A 26,431-nucleotide genomic window follows, 5' to 3' on the forward strand; every position below is an offset into this window, starting at 1 on the left:
GTGTAGGTCCGTCACCGAGTGCCACCGACCACGCAAGCAAATCCACTGTAGCGACGTCAGCAGCAAGCAAGCACTCCTCAATGCGCGCAGCAATTAGTGCTGTTGGCGAGAGTTTCTTCAGTTGCGGGTAATATCGGACGAGGTAAGCGGTGAGCACAACTCGTGGAATGATAAGTCGGAAATCCGATCCCCCATGATAACATACCGAGATTTGACAGCCCAACAGTTGCTTTGGAGCAACATTTTAGAAGACTTCTCAAATTTGATTTTTGACAAATTTTGTCTTCATCAATGCATTTCTCGCTAAAAGTTTGCTTAGAGCCCACTAGACTTATGGTCTGTACCTTAAAGCTTGCAAGTCTGCAAGTTTGCATGTACATGTACCCTACTTACAGCACAGTGCATTCGCCAATGAAAAGTCGGCCATTTCAAAAAAGGACGTAGTATTGTGGGTTCTACTCAAAATATGACAGGACGGTTCTTTGAATGAATCTCCCCCAAATCGCCCAGCGTTTACAATTCCGTATACTGACCGTTTAAGTACGAAATAAGGTGGCAAAAAAAAGACTTGGTGGGTTTTACTAATGACTTGGGTTTGTAAGTGGGCGATTGTCCTCCCGCTCCTCAAACAGACCCAAGTCGGCAAATTTGGACGGAATTCACAATAGCATATTCTGAGACGATGCATGTGAACCACTCCTTCTCCTCACTAACTACTACGTAGTATATACAAGTAATTTATCCAAACAATCGTTAATGAGTCCTTAAAGAAGATCTCTGCGACCAACCAACGTGTAGCTGCCAATGTGCAAGGAGAAAAGTAATAACACAACATATTTACTTTGTTTCCTTAGTGACTTCACTACCGCTGTACGTACACGTGTCCTGGGGGTCCGACACTTTTCGCATCGCGTTTGTGATGGCGAAGAAGTATGCCTGGTGCTGAATATTATTGTTATCGAGGATAGTTGATTCATCGATAACAGCGTTGGCTAGCTCATCTGCTGCCTCAATAAATGTCATGGCGTTGAGCTTCTTGTAGCTAAGCCCTGTCATCTCCATGAACTTGCGAATACGGAAGTCACGCGGCAGCCTACCAACAATGACCCCTTCGGGAGATTTGACGGTTTTGGTGTCTACCACATCCGCGTTGAGCTCCGAGTCGGACGTCATACTACGACGATTCCAGTTCGCCGAGCCAATAGACAGATACACGTCGTCAATGACCACGATTTTCGAGTGAATCAGGATATCTCGCTTAGCTTTGGTTGTGTAGATTTTGAACTTGTTGGGATACTTTGACCGGATAGGCTCCACGCTCTCGTAGAAGTATTTGATGTAACCAGCATTGGTGAATGGACTGGTTTGTGGGTTGGCAACGACAACCAGTCGTTGGATCGTGGGCATCACTTCCATGATCGCTTGAAGAAGCTCCGGGACGAGCACAAAATACTGATCTTCAATGTAGATAAAGTTCTTGGCATTCTTGATGGCCTTGAGTCGTGCTTGGAACAGCGACGTCTCTCCACGAGGAGCAAACTCCTTGTAATGTTCGTACATACAGCTGAATGTCCGTGTGATCTGAACACTTTGGTGTCCGAGTTTTGCTGTGGTGTTGCTACTAGCATAGTCCAGAGGAGGTAAATGCTCGTACTTGGGGTTCCTAAAATCCAAGAGATCGTCGTCAAGACCCTGGCATGGCAGATAGTCGGAATTCCATCGAGCTAAGAAGTTGCTGGCCACGTCTTTGGCGGCTGGACCATGGATACGAATGTGACCGTCCATCCAACCTTTCTCGCGGAATGTGATCTTGGCCTCATCACGCAGTGCACTGTTGTTGTGGTAGATCGTATCCCACCGGTCATTGGCAAGGTCATATCCGCCCACGTACGCTACGGGCTGGTCGTCCGGATCGGTGGAGCTGCTGGCTGCAATTACCATGTTCTTTTGGTGGTGAGAGGACAAAGCTTTGGGCACACGGTCGTCGAAGATAAGCACGGCTTTAGCGCCGTTAATTGGAGAAGGTGGGATACTGTTGATAGCATCACGAGCCTTAATGTTGTAAGGAGTGTATCCGACTCCAATGTTCGACCAGTTCAGGATGTTGACGTGCCCACCACGCTTTACCACACCTGCCATTACTTCCTTGACACCAGACTTAGCTCCGGTCGGATCAACTTCCGGTTTAAGTGGGACGAGAGCTGTTAGCCATGCAGCAAGCATGACGCGGTCTCCCTCTTTGGTAGAGCTGAGATCCTCGTACACGGCGTCGTAGAACTCGTTAGCCACCGTGTAGGACGTCACCTTGTTGCCTGTCGTGTAGACCGACATGTCGGTTCGAGGGATGCCCCCGCGTGATGCAGTGATCTCCTTTTCGGTGAGGAACCAGTCCTCGGCATCCAGAAGAGGCTGTCGGGGCTTGATGTCGGTTCCATCCGAGAGATCAGCGCTTCCACTGCCGTTCGCATTGCCTGTTGCTGAATTTGTTGCAGACCTCGAATCGTCGTCGCCGCCGAACAGATCCGAGAAGGAGAAGGCGGATGCTGGTGCCTGTGCTGCTGCCAACACGGCAGCTAAAGCGATGAGACGCATAAGAGTTTGCCAGCTCGGCAGAAAAAACGAAATATGCGGCGCAATTTGTGGACAAGATTACGAAAAGCATCGCTTTTTCTGCGTATCCGGTGCAAAATCTCCACGATAACCTGCTGCCAGCCGCTCCTACGACCATGATAGAAAATGGGATGTGGAGCTCGAAAAGAGTCGGAAATTCCGAATCGGAATTCGGAAACAGCGACGACGATCATTACCGTCACGCGTACAACTGGAACGCGGTAAACAAATTTGTTGTAACAGTACTTAGTACGTTCCTTTGTCTTTATCAAAAAAAAAAGTAACAACAAGGTTCCATATCAGTGATATATACAGCAAAGCACGATACCCCGACATCTGCTGGTTGTCAATCACTTCACGGTGATAAGGTCGACAAACAGCGAGGTTTACAGTCAATGCGACAACTGAAGCACCCGCTATACTGGGCGGTGTAGCGTTCGGCTACTGTGCATTGCACAGTCCTTACGCCATTGCTTTAAGTCACAGTGCTTGCTTGCACTGTTGTCCTTAAGTCCATGGAATTAAGGACAACACGCAAGGTTGAGAGAAATCGAGGACAACAGTCAAAGCACCACCAAACCGATATCTTCGCAAAAATATGTCGTCTTAGCCTAAAATAACCAAGATAAGAAAATACATGGGCAATCGCGTACAGAAAAGGTTTTCCGTTTAGACTTGAGCTCACTTCACATGTCGGTCGAATGACTGATAATATCGGCAGATTAAGCTTAAATGCGCTTTTGAGGTATCATCTGGACCCTGTCAGGAGCCTCATTCAGTAATAACGGCAGCACCTCATTAGAAAACCTTCCAGCTAACGCAATTTTCACCCGCCATTCTTAACTGGCAATGAGTGAAAATGCGGTTCAATATGCTTGCCCTTTGACTCAAAATGGTTTCTAGTGAAGTGAGAATGCGCTTCTTTGTACATTTGTTTCAAGCAGCTGGTAATTTGGGAGGGTTGTGTACAAGTTGTGTGGACGGAACGGAGATGCATTCTGCCAAAACCGATGCTTCGAGAGTTGGGCTTCTGGTGCCCTGAGAACGAGCTGCATGTACCGAGCTCCTTCGACGCTAACCGCCCAAACCCTCTTCACCTTGTCGACGATGCCTGGTTCGCTGGGTGCGACCCCGCTCTGCTGAAGACCATTGAGTGGTACCTAACTCGGTCTTTCGTGGAGAGTCACGAACTGGCCTACAGCTTCTGTCGATTTCCGGATTGCTCGCTGGCACTTGAACAGCCTCGCGTTATGGGTGCGTGTACGATGACCGATGGGATCTACTGCTGGCCTGAGGGATATTGGCACTACGTGGGCCATCACCACGTGAAGCCACCGCAGGAATTCCTGGACCACCTGCTGGAGAGATATGGCACGATGGCCGAGATGACGAGGAAAGCGAGAAACGAGAAGAAGCTGCTCTTGTGGGATGATATTGAGCAAAAGGCTATGGAGATGCCTCGAGCTATGCAGGACTGGATAACAAGCTACACTACTATACAAACGGAATAAAACGTAAAGTCTACCAGTCGATGATGTCACCCTTCCCAAAGTGAAGTAGTTGCAGAGGATCTCCAAGTTTTGCTCGATCAATTAGACGCACCATGCCTTCGACACTTTCCTCAGGCTCCACAGCGCCGTTAAAGTTGTTGTACGCTGTATTCACATTGCCTGGATGCAGCAGCAAGCATCCGATCTTTTGCGGTTCCAAGTCAATCGCCAAGCTCTTGGTAAACACATTCAGAGCACCTTTCGATGCTCGATGTGCGTATGCTCCACCTGAACTGTTATCCGATATGCTGCCAATGCGTGACGTGACTTGAGCTACAAAGGAGAAACCTCTTGCACTCACTGCCAACCGGAGATTAGGCAGGAGAGCACGAGTCACTAGCAGTGGACCCAACGCATTCACTTGAAATTGCCGTAAACAGTCCTCCGAAGTCGTCTCATTCAGACTATAAAGTCCAGACGCACCAGCATTATTAATTAGCAGATCGATCGCCACTCCTCGCAGCATCGTCGCAATTTCTTCAATCGACTGCTGATCCGCTACATCCAACGGGATCAGTCTCCAAGGGTATAATGATTTCACCTGCAAAAAATACACCACAATACACTGTTAACCGACAGTCACCGTAAATTCAAAGCATTGCGATGTACATACCTCGTCCGCTGTGTTCACATCTCTTACGGCCGCAATGACATTCCATCCTTCCTGTGTATAATGCTTCACAAAGGCCAGTCCAATGCCTCTACTCGCCCCCGTAATCATCACTGTCTTCTGTATTGGTCCACTCACAAGTTCCGTCACTCTTGGGGTCTCTATCGTCGTGTCCACACGGACAATTTGCCTTCCCGGGGTATTTCGTGCCAGCGCTAAATGGTCTGTCACGTCGGTTAATGTCCTTTGCGGTTGTCCCTCTGTGGACACAGCTGCATTATCCACCAGTCCTGAAGTGTCCTCCACTCTACGACGTCGAAATTCTCTGAATCTGATTCCATTCCTTGCCATAAAATTGGTCATCCAACCCACCGACAAGCCAAGCTTCGGGCGTCTTTCGGGCGGCAGCTCTGCCACAATTTCCTGTGCTTTTTGTACCAATAGTTTCCGCGAGAGACGCACATTCTCAGCGTTGCAGGTGTCCACAAAGCTCTTAAGTGCCGTCTCCAGTTCAGGGCTGACTACGTCGCGACCTCGTTTTGTGACCCCTAGACGATGTTTCTCTTCGATCTCTTCTGCCGTCAGGAGAATCTTCTTCACCGTATTGGCGGACGGCGCACGTTCCAAATTGAAGGCGGCCATAGCCCATTGCGCCAGCTTCACCTGGGACAGCCCCGGGTTACGCCGGTGCTTGACGATGAGCTGGTACTTCTCCTCCACCGTTAGCCACTTGCCCATGATTCACAAAAAAATGTTCAATATGACGTTGAATGAACCAATCAAAACGATCATATATTACCGAAATGCATTAACATTGAAATACCCCCAATAAATTACCAATACTGCTTGTTTAACGGTAATTTATTCAAAGAACCCATACAATTGGCCATATACTAGTACTACTACATGTAACATTCATCCGCTTCCTCATGAGGCAAACACAAGATGACACAAGAGTTATTGAAAGCCTCTTTCATGGCCTTTTTCATTGCTGTTCCGCGAAAACTTATCCAATCCTATTGCAGAAGTCAAGGACTGTAAAGCTACTCACAACTTAGTCAGACGAGTTCTTCTCGAACAGAGCGCGCGACTGGACCTTGCGCTTGGGGTCCGTCTTGCACGTGTTCTTGCGGTTCTTGCCGACCACAGCAGCCTTCTTCTCGGCACGCAGGGCCTCAGCGCGCAGCTCAGCGCGACGGGCCACCAGCGTGTACGGGTTGAGCTTGACCATGGCACCCAGGTTGCGGAGCGGGTTCTTCTTCTGGAAGCGGCGGTGCTTCTCGTACTTGCCGGCACGCACAACCGACTGGATCTCGTCAGAGTTGATCAGACGGCCCAGGTTGGCGTTGTTCATCTGGTGGCGCGGCAGCTGGTAGCCAGCCTTGGAAACCGACTTCTTGGTGTACGTGCCGTACAGCGAGTCCAGCTTCTGGAACGCAGACTTGGTCCAGATGATGAAGCGGCCCAAGTGGCCACCAGGGGCCAGTTGCAGCAGGTTCAGGCGCTCAACGTTGGCGAGCTCCACACCCGGGATGTTGCGGAAGGCCTTCTCGGCGCCGTTGGCATTGGCGTACACGATCAGAGGACCACGGCGGGTGGTGTAGCGACGGTTGCGTGACTTGCCACGGCCGGTCGTGATCTTCTTGGAGGCCTTGACCTTCTCGATCTCGACGTCAGCGCCGATCTTGGCCAGCACCTTCATGGCCTGGGCCGTCTTCTGGGTGGCCTCAACGGCGTCGTCCAGAACGAGGGGCACCTCAGGCACCTTCTCGATGCGGTGGCCGCGAGCCATCACAAGGGCGGGCACGGCCGAAGCGGCCAGGGCCGAGGCCACGGCGAAACGGCGCTGGTTGACGTTGATCTTGCGGTGCCACTTGCGCCAGATACGCGTGGGGGCGAACATGCGACCGCCACGGCACATGTTACCGAAGGCAGCCTGGCCGGAGCTCTGGTTACCACCGCCCTGGATACGTGGGATACGCGACACAGCGCGGCCCGTGCCCCACGACTCGGCAGAGTGCTGGTGGCCAGCCTCACGCGAGACACCGTAGGCCTGGCGACGGTTCTTGGCCATGTTGGTGTGCACGAAATTCACCACATCCGGACGAATGGGGGCGGTGAACACGGCCGGGAGCACCACCTGCGAGGCGACGGTGGCAGTCTCGCCCTCCACGGAGAGCACAGACACGACGGGGCGGTTGGCAGCGACGGAAGCCATGACGAAAGAGGCTGAGGAAGTGTAGGCGAACGCGGGGTTACGGCGACAATTCCAATAGTGATTGACACAGCAGCGATACTGGGAGGGGAGCAAACGCTGCAGAGCCAGTCGTTGTTTAGGAAGTCATATTAGCGGGGTGAAAGTCACTAATTATAATCCTCTAATTAATTATAGTATTAAGCGCTATAATAGTATGGGGGTTAAACTGAAGAAAGTGCTTTGTTATAATTTATCAGACATTAGAATTTATCAATTTTGCTTTTCAGATAAAAGATCGGCAAGATTGGCTACGATTCGCAAAAAGACGGATGAAGTGCTTAATTAGTCTAAGCGTGCCAGTAATAAAGCAAAACGATGATGAATAAAGAGCCTATTCTTACATGGAAAGTTCTACTACAGTAGTTACCTTCTGAACATGAGGAATTTCTTCATCAATATTAATCACGTGCATGTATCTTGAGGATCTACATTTTGTCGGATGAAGTTGGTAAACGCAAGATAATAGGCGTGATACGGGACACTCAAATGCTGAAGTATCGTCGATGCATCGGAGGCAGCCTCTTCAAAGCTGCTGAAAGCTTCCATCAGCGTCATTGCGTCCAACTCGTCGTAGCTCAGACCCGTCATTTCCTGAAACTTCCGAATGCGAAAGTCTCGAGCAAATTTGCTCACAATGACCCCATCCGGGGACTTTTTCGTATCGGTGTCCACAATATTAGCGTTCATCTCCGAGTCCGACGTCATACCTCGTCGATTCCAATTCGACGAGCCAACAGACAAATACACGTCGTCGATGATCACCATTTTGCTATGAATGTAAACGTTCAGCTTCTCCTTGATCGTGTAGAGATTGAATTTGTTCGGGAAGGCTTTCAGAAGGGGAGACACCATGTCGTACAGATATTTTTCGTACCCTGTAGCCCGATACTTGAACTCTAGAACATTCACAATGACGATGAGACGCTGAATCCTCGGCATCACTTCCATCAGTGCATCCAGTAATTCTGGCATGAGAATGAAATACTGGTCTTCGACGTAAATGTAGTTTTTCGCGTTCCTGATAGCTTTGAGGCGCGCCTGGAACAGCGAGTTCTCTCCGTGTGGAGCAAACTCCTTGTAATGTTTGTATTTGCAGCTAAAGGTTCGAACAATCTGTATGCTTTGCTTGCCCAATTTTGCTGTAGTATTACTGCTCGCGTAATCCAGCGGAGGGAGTTTCTCGTACGTCGGGTTCACGTAGTCAAGCAACTCATCGTCTAGACCTTGGCACGGCAGGTAGTCTGAGTTCCATCGAGCCAAGAAATTGTTTGCCACATCCTTAGCAGCAGGTCCGTGAATTCGCACGTGAGCATCTATCCAACCTTTGCGTTCAAACGTAATTCCGGCAGCATCTCGTATAGCTGAGTTGTTGTGGTAAATAGTATCCCATCGATCGATAGTGAAGTCGAGTCCACCCACGTACGCAATGGGCTGGTCCGTCTTACTTGACGAGCTGTTGACAGCGAAAACCAGCGATTTCTGGTGATGCGACGAAGTCATCGTGCGGACCCGGTCGTCGAAAATGTATAGTGCTTGAGCTCCGTTAACTCCAGACGGAGGAATCTTGTTGATATCATCGCGGGCTTCAATGTTGACCTTCCGATGCAAAAGATTCGACCAACCCAGGATGTGAAAACTTCCACCTCGCTCCACGACTCTAGCTATCATCTCATGGAAACCCGTTGTTGCGCCGGTAGGGTCAATGTCGGGTTTGAGCGGAACAAGACCCACTTCCCATGCTGAGAGCAGAATACGGTCCCCCGCATTTGTCGAAGTGAAATCGTCGTAAGTGGCATCGTAAAATTCGTTCGGTACTGTCAGGGATGTCACCTTGTTGCCAGTCGTGTATACGGCCAAGCCATCCCGTGGCACTCCACCTCGAGAGTTCGTGATTTCCTCTTCTGTGAGGAACCAGTCTGTAGCATCCAAGAGAGGTTGTCGAGCTGGCACGTTGGGGCTGTCACTGTTAACCACGGAGTCGTTTTGGGATGCGGACTTTGCTCCAGAGTCAGCACCACCCGCAAATAAAGTCGAGAAGGAGAATGAAGAAGCCAGTGAAGTGGCCGCCGTGGAGATCACTAACACCAAGAACGCCGAGCTGCAGACTCGCATCTCACACCAGAACCTAGCAAAGACACACTAAGTCGTTGTGGCTTGCCACGGTTACAATTAAGTAGCGGTGTCCTCGCGATCAGAGATGGTGCGATAGGAACAGTTCAGTGGTGGATTACACCGTGTAAGATAAGCGCTTAGCGGGAAGTACGACGCAGTCTTGGAGGTATGAAAGGAAAATGGGATGTGAAAAAGGGACTTAGTCAAAGTAGTCAAATTGACTGCTTCAATCAAGCTGTTTGTTTACTGTAAACTGGAACCATCGAGCTTGAATGGATGGAAGAAGCGGTTGAGAGCTCATAGTAAACAGAGCATATTTTAATGTGCTCATATACGAGTACATGCATTTAAAAATACATGCATGACCTACTACTACTATTTGCATAGGTGGTGCGTTGAGAAGTAATTACTTAAGTGACGATGTACATGTACATGTACATCAGTTGCCTAACGTGAGTGTGAGCTGTACTGTACTTCGTAATTGAAACGACAGTGAATTGCTAGCTCTGACCAATAGCGACAAGGACGTTATGATTTCCTTCCTAACCGAAACACGTTCTAGGAGTCATTGAGTCCGTGAGGCTGTCTTAGATAGCAATAGATAGTAGCGAAGAGTATCCATGCTCATTTTGTGATTAACATTTCCCAGTCTGCATGATCTAATGAGCCCGCGTCCAAAATGCAACATCTTCTTCAGCCTTGGTTAGGATTTCTGTAGTGCAGGCTAGAGGCGAGCGAACGGCCATCTCGTACACACAAGTAGATGGCTCATCCACGCTCAGAAGTTCGTCTTCTTCTCCACATTCGAGGTGCGCCAACACGGATCTAAAGGTCAATTAATAGGTCAGTCGAGCAGTATTAAAATCAACAGCAGCAACAAACGGGTAACTTACCTCTCAGGGCCCTTGTAGCACCTCTGGCCCTTTGAGTACCGCATCTTCGTGTGATCCACCTTATCATTGTCAAGTGCCCAGCCATCCCACTTGCCCAGTTTTGTATGGTCCTGCTTGATTTCTTGAAAAGCACAGAACTTGTACAGGTATTTCTGCGCACCGAATACAGCATTAAATAAGTGCATCAAAGCTCCAAACCTGCATTACATACCTCAATCCGCTTTTCAATGCATTTATCGTTCAACGCAAAGTACGCGCGGTCTGGACCGTAGTCCATTTTTGCAGCTTCGCGCTTGTCGTTTTGCTCTTTCTCCAACTTGGCGATACCAGCGTCAATTTCGCGCAGAACCTTCCGCAGTGACTCAGCCACAGGTAATTTCAACTCGTCATCTAACTTCGGGCTTGGAAACGAAACAAGTTTCGTTAGGTTTCGGATTCAAAGAGCAAACAACAAACGCAAAACTTACAATAAATAGTGGTAAGCATACACCGGTGCATCCCACACAACCCGTGCGCCCCACATCACCGAGCTGTATCCATCATAGACACTGCCTCCACCTAATTGGCGGAACCAGATTGAGCGCGATGGGTATGCGAAATCTGGCAGTTTATCGATGACGGACCCGGCAATCTCGGGGGTCGACAGCACACTCCACAATGTCCTTGGAGAGAATAATATCAGCTCAATTAGCACGCGGACAGGAGAGATAACGATACCTATTGACAAATAATATACGCGGGGTGAGAAAAGTTATTCGAACACCATAATTCAGATACAAGATGTGTTCGTACCGATCGTTCGCAGTGCATACAGTCCAATCCTCTTTCGACCTTCAGCATCGCCATTGAACAGTGGGCCCAGGAAATCTTCTCGCCGCATTTCTTCCGCAGTACGAGGAGCCCTCCTACAACCAACACACATGCACAAATCGTTAAACGGAATCCCGTTTCCACTGAGTTAAATAACGCGCACAACTTCTTGGTAGGTGCTTGTTTGTTGTGGTTCATGCGTAGATAATCCGCTAGAGGAACTCGCGTGCCGTCCGGCAACTCAATGAGGCTCTTGACAGTCTCTCTTCTGGAGTTTAAAACCTCCGACGCGCGTTCATCTTCCTCCGAGTTCACGGGCACATCATCGTCAGCCACTCGAACAGAGTCAAGTCCCTCAAACTCCAGCGCTTCAACAGCCTCTTTCTCCTTTGCATCTGAAAACTGCTGCTTGCTTGTTTCTCCATTCTCGTGTCCTTCCGCCTGTTTCTGCCTCGCAGCTTCCATCCGATACTTCTTCTCTTTTAACTCCTCGCGGTCCTTGTGCACCGTCACCCTGTCCTTCAGCAGCTTCAGCCCCGCCAGCTCCTTCTGTGTGGCCGTCTCTGCTTCTTGAGCCCCATTAAAATACTCGGCAATTTCCCTAGTAATCGTTGCCTGACGCTTATCAAAACCAGCTTTTACCACTACAAGTCGCTGCTCCGCCTCCTTCCGGTGCTTATTGGCTGCCACTGCACACGTGTTCGGACAAGAGGACTTGCCGTTTATTTCCTCGTCCGATCCATCGCAGCAGTCGCAAATGCCGTCATGGATCCGCGAAGTATGGATCTAAACAGAAGGATAAGAATTAGGCATATCGTTGCTAAAACTTAGCATAACAATTACAATCGTTCTCACTTTCCCCGGGAAAAACCCGTCGTTCTCGCAGTGGAACTGGGCGCTTATTAGGTGCGAGCAGGCAGCGGTGCCAGGCTCGTCCCGGCCGTCGTCGCAGTCGCAGAACTCGTCGTTCACTCGACTGATTGGAAGATTCGTGACCTTGCCGTTCACAACGCACGAAAACTCGGCGGAAAGGTACGTGGCCTCGTCCGAAGGGGCAACGCCGCGGATCTGAACCGAGGAGGAGGAGGTACACGAGGCAGCGGGGATCAGGCCAAGTAGCACTAGGGGCCGCAGCAAGCGCGTCATGTTGTCTGCGCCAATCTGATTGAAAAATGAGAAGCGCATTGGTTGATAGTTTGAATTTTATTGACCAATAAGAAGGCTTTTCATTGATGAAGTTGAAATAGAAAAATGTTTTCAACTTGAAGAGGTCAGTTATCCTCCGTGTGGTCGCTGTCTGCATAATGACTCTGGTATTCTTCTTCTTCTGTTGGTTCCTGTTTGCGAGCGTTGGGTTGCGTGTACATAGTGGGTCCGACGGCTTTGAATTTGGACATCTTGAAGGGATCCCGCGGGGAAGCCCTGGGATAATTGCGGATGTCTTTGCCAACAGAGCAGCGGGTTTCTCGAGGCAATGGTAGTTTCTAAAGGTGACAGGCAGCAACATTAGTCAACGATACGCTGAAGATGAATGCGTGGACGTACTCCTCTGGTCTTCATGGAACCAAGATCCGGGTAGTAGGCATCGTCGTTGCTGAACGAAGTGTATCTGGCCTGCACCAGACCCCAAATGTCTTCGGACTCTCTGTGAATGCAGATGCATTGTTAGCTATTACAGAGGGGAAAAGGAAACGTGTTTAACCGTCGAGACTCACTTTGACTTGATGCCGTAAATGGTATCGTTCGTGGGCACGAAGCCGCCTTTGCACTTCGCCGCAGGTTTTACCACGATGCCGGGGTGTTCGTTAGCATACCTGCGGTTTTCTCCTGCGCTCACGCATCTTGTGATCAACCGCTTCGCGTTAGTTTGTTACATCGAACAATGGCGTCAATCAACTTTGCTACGCTCACCCGTGAATGATAGCCTGGCGGTTGGTTTCAATGAAGCTGCGTCCGGTCGTGGTCGCCGGTGACGGTGTTGCCTGTACCCACTTGCCAATCACCTGGCCGGCATTCTCCGGGTCTCGCGGAATCTCGTAGCCATAGACGTGATTCGGGTTCTTGGCGTCCGGCAAGTCGTAGGTCGTGCGCTGGACATGACCGATAGTGCTCTTGACCATCGTCCGTCGCATGCTCAGCGGGTGGAGATCCTTCGTCATGGTCAGTCGATACCTCACTCTACTCGCAAATTCCTAAGTGCATGTCATGTCTTCGACTTGGCATGCGCCTAAAAGCGGATCACGCTTTTAGGACAAAAATAGCTTCAACAGGAGGTTGCACGAAAGGTGGTAGGAGACAAGGTTGTACGAAGAGTGCACGAAAAGTAAAGTTGCACAAAGGATCGGGGGAGAGAGGGGAGCAAGTAATAAAATGGACATACAGACGAAAAAAAACCATTAAAAATTTAATGGGTTGTTTTCGTCTGAATGCCATCCAACGGTACGGATTATTTGGGTTATTCAGAACCAACTCAAAAAAATCCAATTTTGGTCGTAATAATATAGGCCTGTTGGCTTTATAACATAGTTCCAAAATCTCGTCGTGACGTATGCTGATTGGCTCGGATGGCATTCAGAAGAAAAAACCCCATTAAAAATTTAATGGGTTTTTTTCGTCTGAATGCCATCCAAGCCTAAATTATTACGCTACCGAGCTTACCGGTAGTGTACACCGGTTATACCGATTGTATACCCTGCTCTACCGCTAATGTACTGGTACCCTACCGGGCTGCGCTCCAGTCAATTTCCGACTGGCACCGTTTTTCTCGGCGGCGTTTGCCACTCGAGTGATAAGCGGCTAGCAGAGACCATGGTGAGCAAAAAGATTGCGGCGCAGCTGGAGAAGCTGCAGGGCGATGAGTGGGACTCGGATAGCGACAGCGAGACGACGAACGTCGTCTCCAACACGTTTGACGCCAGCAATGACCTGGTGACTCTTCCCACAGCCGCAGAGGCCGCTGCCAGCGCCTCCACCGGAAAGAAGCGTAAGAGCAAGATGCAGCGCAAGAAAGAAGCTGCCGCTCTCGCCAAGGTGCAGCAGGAGGAGAAGAAGAAGAACCAGCCTTCCAACGTTATTTATCTCGGCCGCATCCCTCACGGCTTCTACGAGAAGCAGATGCTGGGCTTCTTTAAGCAGTTCGGCACTGTGCGTCGCGTGCGTCTTTCGCGCAACAAGCGCACAGGCAACTCAAAGCACTACGCTTTTATCCAGTTCGACGAGCCCGAAGTGGCGCAGATCGTGGCCAACACGATGAATGAGTACCGACTGTTCGACCACACGCTCTCGTGCCATATCGTGCCCTCGCATGCCGTGCACGAGCGCATGTTTATCGGTGCCAACAAGGAGTTCAAGCCGCTGCCCCGACAGGCCATTAACCGCAACCGCCACAACGCCGAGAAGACGTACGAACAGACCGTGATCAACAACAAGCGTCTTGTGACCAAGGAACGGCAGAAACGCAAGGTGCTCAAGGCACTCGGCATCGACTACGACTTCCCTGGATACGAGGCTCAGATGCCGGCCAAGAAACAGCACATTGCATTCACATAAAGAGTTTTGGCGTCGACATACAAGCCGAATGGACGAGCAGCTGGCGACATTTGCTTGCTTCCTGGTATTCTGACTTTTGAAACTGTCATTGCTTTGTCTTCTCTTCTAGCTACGGTTAATAGATTGTATTTCCTTGCTGCTGTTTATCAGTTTGTTTGTTTTTTTTTTTTAGCTAAGAACCTCGTCACCTTCTGTGCATGAAGACCAAGAAACAATACTACGTAGTACTAGACTACATGCAATCCCTTCGACACCACGTGCTGTACCCGCGCATACATGTTTCGAGATGTGTAGCCAACTCTAAACATGAATGCGCGGGTGAACATTTCTTCTACAAATATCTAACGCCAGCACCAACGTCGAGGCTTTCGCAGCCTAGCGCGTCGTTGTTTTTAAAGACATACTGAGGTTTCAAGCACGAACAACGTCAGCATTTTTACTGAACACTTCGAGTGTTCGAATCGTACAAGCAGCGTGCTTGTACCGTCTCAGTGTTGATGTAGAAATCTCGTTTCCTCGCATCTCAAGAAGAGACACCTCTGGTGATCGGAGTGTAGTCGGTAGACCATGCCTGCATGAGGTGGAGCCCACGCACCGAACCACCTGAAGCACTCGTTCCTAAACTTTATGTCGAAGATCAACTGAAAATGTTTACTTTCTGAAATATACCCCGCTACAGAACGTGGTCTGTTGGAGCTTTATTTTTTCGTCAAATTGTCTGTTTTGGCGAGCACCAAGAGCCGGGTTTTAGATGCAGTACTCTCACAAAGGTATTTTCAAGTCAGGAATTTCTTCGCGTCGGGCAAGCTCATCTTAGAGAAAAAAACACAAGAGCGATCAGGGCAACTTGCTTACATGCAAAGCGTTGCAGCTCTTCTTCAAACCCTAAGTTGTTTGTGCCTGTACTATACCTGGCACTATTCAAGGACAACACGGCAATGGCAATTCGCTGTGCGTATGACGAGGAAGATATAATGTCAGCACGTGTTCGCAGATCGTGTTTTTATCCATAAATACCAAAGTTGGTCAATCCCCACGTGTTGTTGTGCCACAACTTGTGGCTACCTTTCAATCCTCATTCGCACTTGAGTCGCAAAGGCACAACTGAATTAGAGCACAATGCTGCAAGCCACGACGAATAGCAGCACTCCGTGTGCGCACTCAAATGTGCCCCCCACGACGGGAACGATCGAGTTAGACGTGGTGGAGCTTTCGGATCAGGACACTTCTTCGTCCGATCCCAGGTCAGAAGATCAGCGGCTACTAAAGCAAGCCAATGACTCCGAGTTGCCAGTCAACAAGGCTTCAAAAAGTAAAGCAGCAGCAGCGCCAGTGCAGCAGACGAAGGTTCTCTTCCTCGACGGCGCTCGCGGTCTCGCAGCTATGCTTGTCGTCGCACAGCACTCACACGAATTCATGCCGGGGATTCACTACGGAGCAGTTGGCGTCGACGTGTTTTTCGTGCTCTCTTCATTTCTCCTGACGTGGATCTTTATGAAAAAGAGCATGAAGCTACTCTCACAAGGTGCCAGTCTCCGCACGTGGGCGTTCACTTTGGCTGACTACTTCCAGAAGCGCTTCTTCCGTGTGTATCCGCTGTTCTTCGTGACAGTGATCGTGCTATCTCTTATGACAACCGAAGACCAAAAGCAGTACTTTGTTGGAGAGCGCCCTCCGTTCGATATGTTCAAGACACTCACGTTCGATTATGAGTATCGCTATCATGTCTTTTGGACGTTGCCACTGGAGATCGAGTACTACTTTGTGATTCCAATCTTCGTCTTTGCCGTGCTGGGTGTGCGTCGTTTTTGGTGGATAGCCGCCATCCCACTGACTGTTTGGATCATTCATGAAGGCATATTCGTGTATCGAAGTAGCCACATGCCTATGAGGCCTCACATTTCCACTTTCCTCACTGGTTCCCTGGCAGCCGTGGCGTTCGTCAAACTGGACTTGTGGATCAAGAAGACTGAATTCGTATTCCAGTGGTGGCACACTACCGCCGTCCGAGCAGTTGAAGCTCTCGCCATTTCGATGCTACTAAGTGTTTGCTTCCGAGGACTGCTCTTCACCTGGGTGCATGCTAATCCTGCGCCTGCCACTAAAGGATCTCCCTACATCAGTGCGTTCTTGGCGATCATTTTTGTCATCGAGATGATCAAACCGTCCTGCGTATCGACGATGCTCGAGTGGAGTGTACTTCGCTTCTGGGGAAAAATCAGCTTCTCCGTCTACTTAATGCATTCGTTTGTGATCTACAATCCGACAGTGAGTGATCAAGAGAACTATTTCGATCGATTCTTCTCCAGGCTGGTCCTCACTGTGGCGCTTTCGACAGCAACGTATTACCTCATTGAGTACCCGTCGCTATTATTCGCTCAGAGAATCTCCAAGTTTCTCGCTAACGCAGAGAAGAAAAGCTCGGGAGGCTGGACAGAGTTCGCCTGCATCGAGCGGATCACGACGCGGAAGTAAACGGTAGCAATCCAGATGAAGTCTATGAGTTGTGTAATAAACCCAACGTTTCCATGGTGTGGTATTAAGATTGAAATTCCATAACGAGAAAAGTCTGGAATCAATACAGCTGAAATCGATCATACCGAAAAAACCTGGGATCAATCAAGTTGAACTCAATAATCAGACGGTTCATCAGAGCTCTTCCGTATCTAACTAACTCGACCATGAAGGGAGAACGAATGCCGCTGCTGCCGCTGCTGCCGCGCGCGTCGACGGTGGAGGAGGCACGGCAGCGCAATCTCAACAAACGTGTGAAGCTCTATTCCAAGCGGCTACGGCAGCTCTGGCCCCGCATAGCCGTCTTCTTCACTCCGCGGGACATCATCGGCCTGGGCTCCACTTGTCGCCGACTGCACCAACTGCTGGATAACGACCGCGTCTGGTGCGATCTAGATGCTGTCGTGCATGCATATATTGCTGAGCTTACAATTGTGTGCTGCCACTGCAGGCAGACGCAGTATGATCGGGTGCTGAACCAGCACGTAACAAGGCTATTGCTGCCACATCTAGAGACACGCTTCGACAATGGCCTTCCGACTAAAGAGAAACTCCGACGAGTAGTAAGTCTGGTAGTTAGAGCTACTAGGGCTTCGATTGCTATGTAATAACGTGGTACTACTATGTTTCTGTTTGAAGATCCATGCTCGACATGTCCACGATCCGACCAACGCACTACAGCTGCGGCTACGCGAGGCGGAGCGAGAAGTATTTCGGTTGGAGCTGCGGCAGGTGAGCACTGTGGAGACATACTGATAAAGTATAGTGTTGACGACACCGTTATTGCACTGTTGCAGCACAAAGTGCGTAGTGTGGTGTGGATGAACGTTCCGCTGGTCTTGGCGCTGTGCTGTTTGAGCGTGTGGAGCTACACTACTGCATCTGCAGAGGATGATTACTTGACAGACACCCCTTCAGCTCAGCTTCGCGGTAGTGAGGACGGTACTTCTCGGCCTACGGTTGTTCATCCTGTGAAGACGGTGAGCACGTCCTGCGTTACTTTCAAGTTGGTTCTATAGCTTAATTAACAATTATGTTGCTATTTTGCAGTTTATACTGGTGACGGACCTGTTGCTGTTGATTGCCGTGATGATATTGGGCGTTGGTGACTTGAATGGCAAGGCGCTGTACACTGTTGGAGTGTTGGTCGCAATTGAGGCGGCGGTAATGCTGGCTGAGTTTGTGGCGTGGTCGTCGTCACTTCAAGTTGCCCACTCATTCGTGGTGCTTGCGATCCTTATCTTCAACACTGTGCTCGTTACTAAGGAGAAGAAAGAGTACGTCCGCGAGATCGCAGCGTTCTTGCCATCCTACTAATGATCTAATTGCACAGATACGGCGTGCACAAATGCTAGCTCGGTTAATAATTAATTCTCGTACTCCTCGAAGCAGCATCCTGCCAGTCCAACAATTCCACTCGTAACCACAGGTAATTGTGGCCTACTCAATGGCCCAAACGTAGCGTTGCGTGCTACATCTGCTTCATCATACAGCACACCCGACCGCAACAGATCACTCGGAGTTTTTCGAAACAGTGTCTCTCTTAGATGCCTCTCCTCCGGTCGTTGTAGTGCCCCCTTCGGTCGGTTGGATGGGTCCTGCCGTGACTGCACCCACTTGGGATTCAACTGCTTCCTAACTTTCCTTTCACTGGCACGCGCTAGTGCACTGCCAGTCCCTCCATTTATCAGCGCTCCTTTATTTTCTTCATCTTCATCTCTCCATCTGCTCTCAAGCGCCTGTAGTCGAGCAGTTTGCAACAACTCGTGGCGTCTAGCACTGGCCTCTGTAGCTGCTATAGTTCGCTCTTCTTCCGCTAGTGGTGCCATCATTGGCGCCTTCTCCATCTCTTCACCTTGTCGCTGTAATTGCAATGCGATGATGCGACTGGAATGCTCCGCCTCGACTGCAAAAGAGTTGACACTTTGTTGTGGTTCCTCATTTTGACGGTCCATGAACGCTTTGATGCGGTCGCGACTCAGAAATGTCGGGTTCAGCCGCTTTCCGGTGACGATTGGGTGACGGAATAGCCTCTGATTGCTGCGCATGGCCATGCCGCCTCCTTCGCGCTGGAGCTTAACGTTGCGCGCGCTTTCGTCACTTAGCGCTACCAATGGGTGGGTGTGCGGAACGGGAGGAGATTGCGGAGCCGGCTCGTCGCCGGTATCCATTACAGCATTACATGCTCTTCGCAGATGTGGCGAGGGTATTCTGTGTGTGTCAGGACGTGCCTTGGGGGCCGGTGGCGGCGGCATCGGCTCCAGCTTCTCCTCTTCATCCAGCCACCTCATCGTCCAGCCCGATGTCAGAAAATTGCAATTTGAATTGCAATTTTCTGTACATCCAACTTGGATGTACAAACATGATATTTGTCTGATAAAATCCAAGAAATGCCAAACATGAAAATGTAGAGATGAACAGCGTTCGATTGCTTTGCTTCTCTTCCTAGCGAAATCTACACTATCAGGTTACGAGTACGGCAGCACATGATCGCTACCGAGCACACAGCTTAGCGGTCGTACCGGGTGGGGTTGCCTCGAGGTGGGCCGCTGGCGTTGTTCTGGCGTTGCTGGTGCATGCTGCGCAGTCCAGCCTTCAGAGCCTCCAAACCTCGCGGAGCCGGGCCGGCAGGAGCAGCGGGAGCAGCAGATCCAATGTGGTTCGATGGGTACGCCTGAGCCGGCTGCAAATTGCCTCCGAACGCAGACTGGATCGGAGCGCCACGTCCTCCTCGGCCTCCAAAGCCACCTTGGTAACCGCGTCCACCAAAGCTTCCTTGGTATCCACGACCGCCATTGCCATTGTAGCCGCCGTTGTAGCCGCCATTGTAGCCTCCACGGTAGTCCGAGCTTGGCCGGCCATAGGATGACTGCCCTCCATTGTACTGGTTGTAAGAATCGCTGTACTGGCCGCGCTTATTCCGGGGCTCCTGTGAACCCCAATTGCCGTATCCGTTGGCCATGTACTGGTTGTACTGCTGTTGTTGAGGTGGGCCACCGTAGCGATCTACGTTCAAATTGTTGTTCGCGAAGCGCTGATTGCCTTGCTGGTAGCCCTGCTGACCGTAGCCACGTCCACCATTACCACGTCCGCCGAATCCACGACCTCCAGAGCCTCCGTTGTGACGTGACATGTAGTTCTGACGCACATTCGTGTGGTTTGATGCATCGCCAGCCAGATCCACGATGTTGATGTTGGCTTTACCAAAGAACGGGATCGTGATACGCTTGTCATTGTCTGTGATCAACACAGGGCTGGGTGGTTGAGCGCCGTCCAGGATCTTCGACAGATGTGGTTGAGTAGGCGGCAAGCGGTACTGGAAACTGTAGCACTGGTTGTTCGGGATGTCTGCTAAGTGTCTCTGAGACTTCTCTGGACTTGGAACGATCCCACCGATGGGGAAGTAGAGCGCTTCAATGTAAATGAGCGTCCCGTTGAACGACTGAGAGATTCTCGGGTCGGCTTGAGCCTCAGCAAGCTCAGTCGTCGGCGGGTTCTTCGACACCGGACATTTAGTGTGGAAGAAGACAACTTCCTTGCCGAACCGCGCGTTACGCTTCTTCTCAGCTTCCGTCAGCTTCTGGTTCGGCTCCTTCATGGCTTCCAATAACCGCTCTTCGTCGATGAACGGTAGTAGAACAACCCACAGCCACGGCATCGCCTTGCCATTAGGATCAACTGGGATTTCCTTCGGGTAGAAATCAATAATGGGCGACTCGGGATCAGACATTAACCACCGATACGGCTTCGGAATAGCGTGGGCACTTCCAGCAGGGAACACGCCCATCAACTGCTCGAACGGATGGAACGGAAGTCCCTCTTCGAACTTGATCTCGAAGCGGTCGATGTTGCGTAAATCGGACGCGAAGGGGGCGTAGTGGAACGGGTAGAACCACTGCCACGAGGCGCAACCTGTGTAATAGTATCGCATTACCCAGCACAAACCTTCAATGTAGGCGTGGAAGACGCGTTCACGACCGCCGCCAACCTCGATATCATCAGCCTTCAGCTTGTCACTGTAGTAGCGAGTCTTCCAACCAGGTTCACCCAGACGCACGACGTCCTGAACCTCTTCACGGTACTGCTCCAGTTTCTTCTCCACGCTCTCTTTTACACGCGCTTTCACTGCTTCTTCCGGCGTCAAACCGCCGTACTTCTTGTCCGCAGCAATGATATCCTTATCAATACGGCGTTTCTTCAGTATTTCGACAGCTGAGTCCTTGGCTGCCGCAGCAGCAATCTGATCCTTCTTCTCATTCGACAAGCGCGACTTGCGTCTCCTCTCGTTCTCCGCCTGTTTAAGAGCACGACGTTGGAAAATGATGTCTTCCACCTGTCCAACTTCAGCGAGAATCACATCAACACGCGAAAGATTCACGTGACCTCCATCGGTGATATAACCGCCCATAGCAGGCAGCAGCTTGGCATAGATCAAGATCAAGAAGTCCAGAGCGCCATCACGAATGTCCAGTGACGGTAAATGCGGCAAGAAATCGTTACCGACAAAGAAACAGAGGAACACGAAGTCGTCGATCACTCGCTCGAAGTCGTACTCGAACGGTAGCACGCGGGACAGTGGCTCAAACTCCACCTGTAAGTATTCGCGTAGTGTCGCGATGTGCAGGTACTGTAGAGGCTTGAGATCTGAAGCCACGAGGTCTGCATCGTGTTCGCCAAACTCTCCACGCTTCCTCTTGTTCAGTGTAGTTCCATTGGCGTCCAGCACTGTCTGTTGCTCCTTCTGGCGCTCTCTTTCGTACTTCTGCTTGCCAAATAGCACTTCTTCACGTAGGATAGAGAACTTGACTTCGTGAGTAGCTAGTCCCAACATGATGAGATCGGCGTCCAGACCGTGGAGCACATGGTGCTGGTTCGGGTCATATCCAGGCTGCGAACGCTGTACGCGGATGTACTGCATGAGTTTGTGCTCTCCCTCTCCAGGCACACCGGCATCGGATAGGATGACCTTAATACTCTTCCATGCAGCGTTATTGTTAACGCGATCACGGATGTAGAAACGCAGATATTTGGCCAGTTTGGCCATAAACTTGGTGCCAGGTGTGATGACGTTCGAGTCCCAGGGCTTCTCCTGCTTGCTGGGCACCTTGTGGCCCAATGCGCTCATGTACTCGAGCGCCTCCTTCTCTACTTCCATACGTTGTTCAGCTTCCTGTGCCGAGCGGAAACGACGCGCACGCTGCTGGTTCATCTTGGCTCGAGGGGCGACACCGTCGATGGCCAGGTATAGTACGCGGCGTGGACGCACGGCAGCCACAAGACGATCCACGTAGGCCATGACGCGGCGGTACATTTCCTCCTCGGTTTTGGGCGCCTCGCCATTTTCCGGGTGTGCGCACGGATGGATCAGGCCGTTCATATCGACGTACAGATTGTCCACCTCGAAGCCGTTCGGGTTCGGGCCTGTTGTGTCTGTAAGCTCGAAGTGACGCTCACTCTCGAGCACCACGGCGCGGCTCTCCACGCAGTCCACAACACATTTCGGATATTTCTCCAGCACCCAGCGGTAGAAAGCTGGCACACCCATACTCGTCCAGCAGTCCCAAGGGAGAAGAATGGGTCAAATCGATTGGTCGGACCAATATGATGTGGTGTACAAAATATAACCTATCGAACAACATAGTGTGATGTTATGTAGTAAATGCTCGATCAATCGGAATAAGGTCTCGTAGCCATCAGGAGATCAGGAGAGCGGGCCGTATCATGGCGTCTGGGAGTCAACAGCACCAGATTCAGGTGATGCTCACGCTGCACGACGGCGAACGCTCATTCGGTATGTCTCTGGCTCAGAAGAGTCCGGCGCTTGGCCCCAAATACACGGTAGTTTCCAGCGTCTTCGCCAATTCGCCCGCCGACCGCGCAGGTGTCCGCAAAGGTTACTAAAAGCTCACAGTTGCTGACAATTGAAGTGTGCGGAGCTGACGACTTGTATATTGATTGCGCGAATCGACAGGATACGTGGTGCGAAGTATCAACGACAAACCTGTGGGCGGTCTGACGGTTGCGCAGGTCGCTAACCACTTCCGAAACGTGGGACAGGTACGCATCTCGTTTGTGAGTGTTACTGGGTTAATTGCTCTTTATGATTGATGGTTGGTGATTTTGTTAGGCTAGAATCACGCTGGAAATTGTGGAGAGCGCAGTGTCGTCTCGGCCTTCAGCTTTTACAGCGGCAGCGACGTTCGGAAGAGTTACGACCTTGCCGAATAGACCGGCAACGCAGACTGTAGCTGGTACTCCGGTTGATCAGCGTTCGACAACTCCAGTGACGGGGTTTTCTGCTGTTTCGTCAGGTAGGGCGATTGCAGCTCCAGGATCAGCATTGGCGGTCCCTAGAGTTGCAGCACCCAAGCAGCCCGTTCTGAGATTTGGAACGAAGCCTGCTGCAAAGACATTGGGATTGAAGCCGCAGACTGGGGTGGCTTCTGCTGCGACTGCTGTGGCAAGTGCCGACGCGAAAATTTCGAGTGGAATCAATTGTAAGAGTAAACCTGTGGAGCCGGTACTTCGCCTGGGGCCAAAACCGAAATCAGTGGCGTCTGGAAAAGCTGAAGAGAAGGTGACAGCCATGACATTAAGAGCAGAACCCAAACAGGTACCAGTTGCAAGGGAGCCTATTAACAGTAGGGTGCCGCAAAGCCCTGTTGCAGTGATCGACGTTTCCAGAGGTGTTGAAAGCGCTCAAACAACTAGAGGTTGGTTAATCGCTAGTATTATTACCAATGCTTGTGTAATGACAGTCCGACTAATGTTTTTCGCCTTGTTATTGCAGTTGCACAGCCAGAAAGCTTACCAGCTCCAATACCAACTCCACCAAAAGCAAAATCTACATCAGCAACCACAACAACTCCGACTCCAGCAGCGAAGAAACCGGTCTCGGTATCGACTGCAGAAGCTAGATCTACTGCTGTGGTTATGTCAACAGTGGCGCAGTTTCCATCTTCAACGGCGCCAAATAATTCATCTTACAGAACAGCTGCTAATATACAAGTGTCCACAGCATCACCGGCAAGTACGGTCAACGTACCAGGTCCCGCTCGGAGTTCGACATCAGCACTACCACAAGTTGCAGCGGCGCCTGCAGTTCATCCACCGGAACCAGCAGCGATGTCAGCACTGAGGATGCCTCCATCTCCGGTGATAATCTCACCAATGACTTCAGCAAATTCAACACCAGCTCGAAGTCCAACTCGATCAAGCGTAGTTGCACGATCTGCTCCAGCACCGCCCGTACCAGAACAATCACAAGCCACCACGAAGACTGGTAAGAAACGTGGGAGGCCGCGACGCAAGAACACAGCACCAGCAAATGGCACTACAAGTAACAAAGGAAAGGGCAAAGCCAAGAAGACTTCGAAGCACCACCAGCAAAATGACGAGATGGATTCCATTCTGGACGACGGTATGTTGCTGAATAATCAAGGTGGACAGTGAACTTTGAGGTCACTAACACTTCTCATTGTGGTCAATTGCAGACGAGATGCTCGAGTGTTATGCCTTTTCTTCGGACTCGGACGTAGAGGAATCTCCATCCGCGAGAGCTAAACGCCGCACTGCTAACGGTCGACGTCGAGGAGCTACCGACCGTCCTCGACATAGCCTTACCGTCGACCGGTTGCTTGGGATGGGATTCACACAGGAAGATGCGGAGGCGAGCGTGAAAGAAATTGGTGATGACCCAGACGCCTGCATGGTTTGGATTATTTCAAAGATCGAGGAGAGACAATTCAACGAGGATCTTAACCGGGCATCGATTCAGTCGGAGCAGTCGAAACGTGACGAAGAGAAGCGAGTGAAGAAAATGGAGCAGGAGAAAATCTCCAACGCCGAGAAATTTATGGCCCTGTTTCCGACAGTGAGTGTGTCACATTTTTATTGCGAATTTTTCCTTACTTACATTTTATTTTGTTGTTGCAGTCCTACATGGTATGTCCAGAATCCACTGCTTTGAGCTTGAAGAAGTTATTACAGTCGACAATTGATCAAGTAGATGGAGAGGCTTTTATTCGTGAGGTCTTCTCCAAACTCCTGACCCTCGAAGGGCAGTCTATCCGATGGTATAAAGAAGCTTCCAGGTCGTACATGTTGGAGCTCGCTGGACGTCTGGACACTGAATTGGGCAACCACGATATTATCACGTGCTGCGCGTGTGTCAATTCTCCGAACGATTCGTGTTCGTTCGTTCAAAAAGTATTAGAAGAGGTGAAGGCACTGACGACGGCACTGTTCGAGATGCCCACCAACCAGGGGGGCGTACCCCCGGTATTCCTTGAGTGTGACGAGACGACAAAGTTTGATCTAGAAGACGATGGCTTCGAAGTAATTGAGCTGGATGAGTAAACAAAATGTGGGGTGACCTATTTACTTGTGCGAGTAGGATTGGGGCGTCGTGTTTAATGTTAAAGGACAACGTTGTCAAGCTCGCAGTCCGTCTACTCTTCCCCATTGTTTTGTTTTCTGACATTCTCGTTTATTCTGTCACGTAAATGCCTTCTCCAGCGAACCAGAGTGTGTTCTCATCGCGCGTGGAGCTGCCACTCACTTCCTGCTGGCCGTTAATGGGGCATCGCGGGCAATTGCTGTCATCAAACCGGGACCTCGAGCTCGTGGTGAGCAGGTGGTTTGTCGCCCGGTGACGCAGACGTACGAGCTCGCCACGTTTCCAGAGTCCGTCGTCTTCGCACTGGCCCTCGGCCGAGCACTGCTGGTTCTCCTGACACTCGACGACCCACGAGTCCATTCGGTCTCCTTCTCCAGCGACACCAAAAGCGCTGACTTCCAAGTTCTGCGACGACAGCGGCGCCTTGAACATGTGTGAGTGTAGATTACGTCGCGTCTGCATGTGTTCCAGGCGGATCGTGGCTCCGCATTCAATAGGCTTGCCCACGTCACATACTGGAGCGCCGTCTCCCTCCTTGACGAGCCAGTAGCTGTTGACGTCATTGCGCGCCATGTGCGCGGTGACTGACTGCTGACCGCTGCCGCTACCATACGCGATCTCATGTGAGTGCAGACGGTAGCGACTTGGCTCGTGTACTAGCTTAATGGAGCTGCCGCACGTCACGTGCTCGAATCCTTGCGGGTCTGCAGTCAACAGAACATCATTAGATCGTCAGCAACTACAGTAATCAACTCCAATGGCCCAATTATCGGCCTTACAGCTAAGGTCGGCGGACGAGTCCTGGGCACAGGCTTCCTCGCACGTGAATTCGTGGTGGTCGCACTCTACTTCTCGAACTCGGCGACGGCCTTCGCACTCGCAGTAGCCCGAGAGTCCTGAGGCGATGCGCTTCGAGCACGCGGCGTCGTTATGCGGCTCGCGCACTCCGTGCGGATCGCAATTGGAGGTGGCACGCCACTTGACGCAATGGGTGGCGGAATCAGCCGCGATCGAGGGCAATGCACTCAGCAGCGCGAGCAGCAGCAGACGCATGTCGACGGTCAGGTGAAGTGGCTTGCGTGGCAGGCGTATCTGGCTAAAGCCACTGGGCAGACCTTCAAGCGACAG

General features: G+C 50.8%; 14 protein-coding genes across 16 annotated transcripts; 5 read left to right on the forward strand and 9 right to left on the reverse strand.

Moving 5' to 3' along the window:
• Positions 1–837: 837 nt before the first annotated feature.
• On the reverse strand, positions 838–2,592 carry PPTG_16529 (hypothetical protein; the record flags this gene model as incomplete). Its single annotated transcript, XM_008914070.1, has 1 exon — positions 838–2,592. The coding sequence occupies one exon, from the start codon at positions 2,590–2,592 to the stop codon at positions 838–840; it is 1,755 nt and encodes a 584-aa protein (XP_008912318.1).
• A 983-nt stretch (positions 2,593–3,575) lies between these two features.
• On the forward strand, positions 3,576–5,003 carry PPTG_16530 (hypothetical protein). The gene has a single exon (XM_008914071.1). The coding sequence runs from the start codon at positions 3,621–3,623 to the stop codon at positions 4,119–4,121; it is 501 nt and encodes a 166-aa protein (XP_008912319.1). The 5' UTR covers positions 3,576–3,620; the 3' UTR covers positions 4,122–5,003.
• Positions 3,863–5,531, reverse strand: PPTG_16531 (hypothetical protein). The gene is made up of 2 exons (XM_008914072.1): positions 4,774–5,531; positions 3,863–4,701 (listed from the first exon to the last, which is right to left on the reverse strand). Exons 1-2 carry the CDS (start codon positions 5,506–5,508, stop codon positions 4,132–4,134), a joined length of 1,305 nt encoding a protein of 434 aa, XP_008912320.1. The 5' UTR covers positions 5,509–5,531; the 3' UTR covers positions 3,863–4,131.
• A 196-nt stretch (positions 5,532–5,727) lies between these two features.
• On the reverse strand, positions 5,728–7,102 carry PPTG_16532 (hypothetical protein). The gene has a single exon (XM_008914073.1). It carries the CDS (start codon positions 6,986–6,988, stop codon positions 5,825–5,827), a length of 1,164 nt encoding a protein of 387 aa, XP_008912321.1. The 5' UTR covers positions 6,989–7,102; the 3' UTR covers positions 5,728–5,824.
• A 327-nt stretch (positions 7,103–7,429) lies between these two features.
• Positions 7,430–9,139, reverse strand: PPTG_16533 (hypothetical protein; the record flags this gene model as incomplete). Its single annotated transcript, XM_008914074.1, has 1 exon — positions 7,430–9,139. One exon carries the CDS (start codon positions 9,137–9,139, stop codon positions 7,430–7,432), a length of 1,710 nt encoding a protein of 569 aa, XP_008912322.1.
• Positions 9,140–9,625: 486 nt separating this feature from the next.
• On the reverse strand, positions 9,626–12,004 carry PPTG_16534. Of its 2 annotated transcripts, XM_008914075.1 has the most exons (7): positions 11,698–12,004; positions 11,009–11,628; positions 10,825–10,937; positions 10,500–10,749; positions 10,244–10,433; positions 10,033–10,184; positions 9,626–9,964 (listed from the first exon to the last, which is right to left on the reverse strand). In XM_008914075.1, exons 1-7 carry the CDS (start codon positions 11,986–11,988, stop codon positions 9,799–9,801), a joined length of 1,782 nt encoding a protein of 593 aa, XP_008912323.1. In that variant the 5' UTR covers positions 11,989–12,004; the 3' UTR covers positions 9,626–9,798. The 2 variants fall into 2 exon arrangements, with proteins under 2 accessions (XP_008912323.1, XP_008912324.1); XM_008914076.1 differs by having other exon boundaries at positions 10,033–10,433.
• A 22-nt stretch (positions 12,005–12,026) lies between these two features.
• PPTG_16535 lies at positions 12,027–13,134 on the reverse strand. Of its 2 annotated transcripts, XM_008914077.1 has the most exons (4): positions 12,754–13,134; positions 12,558–12,683; positions 12,388–12,487; positions 12,027–12,326 (listed from the first exon to the last, which is right to left on the reverse strand). In XM_008914077.1, the coding sequence occupies exons 1-4, from the start codon at positions 12,999–13,001 to the stop codon at positions 12,114–12,116; spliced, it is 687 nt and encodes a 228-aa protein (XP_008912325.1). In that variant the 5' UTR covers positions 13,002–13,134; the 3' UTR covers positions 12,027–12,113. The 2 variants fall into 2 exon arrangements, with proteins under 2 accessions (XP_008912325.1, XP_008912326.1); XM_008914078.1 differs by lacking the exon at positions 12,027–12,326 and having other exon boundaries at positions 12,346–12,487.
• A 414-nt stretch (positions 13,135–13,548) lies between these two features.
• On the forward strand, positions 13,549–14,618 carry PPTG_16536 (hypothetical protein; the record flags this gene model as incomplete). The annotated part of the gene is made up of 1 exon (XM_008914079.1): positions 13,549–14,618. One exon carries the CDS (start codon positions 13,549–13,551, stop codon positions 14,389–14,391), a length of 843 nt encoding a protein of 280 aa, XP_008912327.1. The 3' UTR covers positions 14,392–14,618.
• Positions 14,619–15,510: 892 nt separating this feature from the next.
• On the forward strand, positions 15,511–16,866 carry PPTG_16537 (hypothetical protein; the record flags this gene model as incomplete). Its single annotated transcript, XM_008914080.1, has 1 exon — positions 15,511–16,866. The coding sequence occupies one exon, from the start codon at positions 15,511–15,513 to the stop codon at positions 16,864–16,866; it is 1,356 nt and encodes a 451-aa protein (XP_008912328.1).
• A 206-nt stretch (positions 16,867–17,072) lies between these two features.
• Positions 17,073–18,260, forward strand: PPTG_16538 (hypothetical protein; the record flags this gene model as incomplete). Its single annotated transcript, XM_008914081.1, has 6 exons — positions 17,073–17,290; positions 17,357–17,468; positions 17,545–17,637; positions 17,703–17,885; positions 17,956–18,182; positions 18,239–18,260. The coding sequence occupies 6 exons, from the start codon at positions 17,073–17,075 to the stop codon at positions 18,258–18,260; spliced, it is 855 nt and encodes a 284-aa protein (XP_008912329.1).
• On the reverse strand, positions 17,874–19,222 carry PPTG_16539 (hypothetical protein). Its single transcript, XM_008914082.1, has one exon. It carries the CDS (start codon positions 19,194–19,196, stop codon positions 18,273–18,275), a length of 924 nt encoding a protein of 307 aa, XP_008912330.1. The 5' UTR covers positions 19,197–19,222; the 3' UTR covers positions 17,874–18,272.
• Positions 19,223–19,230: 8 nt separating this feature from the next.
• On the reverse strand, positions 19,231–22,498 carry PPTG_16540 (hypothetical protein). The gene has a single exon (XM_008914083.1). It carries the CDS (start codon positions 22,448–22,450, stop codon positions 19,415–19,417), a length of 3,036 nt encoding a protein of 1,011 aa, XP_008912331.1. The 5' UTR covers positions 22,451–22,498; the 3' UTR covers positions 19,231–19,414.
• Positions 22,499–22,535: 37 nt separating this feature from the next.
• Positions 22,536–25,689, forward strand: PPTG_16541 (hypothetical protein). Its single transcript, XM_008914084.1, has 6 exons — positions 22,536–22,798; positions 22,877–22,962; positions 23,033–23,618; positions 23,696–24,325; positions 24,399–24,778; positions 24,841–25,689. Exons 1-6 carry the CDS (start codon positions 22,627–22,629, stop codon positions 25,261–25,263), a joined length of 2,277 nt encoding a protein of 758 aa, XP_008912332.1. The 5' UTR covers positions 22,536–22,626; the 3' UTR covers positions 25,264–25,689.
• Positions 25,082–26,429, reverse strand: PPTG_16542 (hypothetical protein). The gene is made up of 2 exons (XM_008914085.1): positions 26,083–26,429; positions 25,082–26,007 (listed from the first exon to the last, which is right to left on the reverse strand). Exons 1-2 carry the CDS (start codon positions 26,354–26,356, stop codon positions 25,394–25,396), a joined length of 888 nt encoding a protein of 295 aa, XP_008912333.1. The 5' UTR covers positions 26,357–26,429; the 3' UTR covers positions 25,082–25,393.
• Between the last annotated feature and the right edge of the window lie 2 nt (positions 26,430–26,431).

This window comes from Phytophthora parasitica (assembly GCF_000247585.1).
Source record: "Phytophthora parasitica INRA-310 unplaced genomic scaffold supercont2.58, whole genome shotgun sequence".
NCBI lineage: Eukaryota > Oomycota > Peronosporomycetes > Peronosporales > Peronosporaceae > Phytophthora > Phytophthora nicotianae.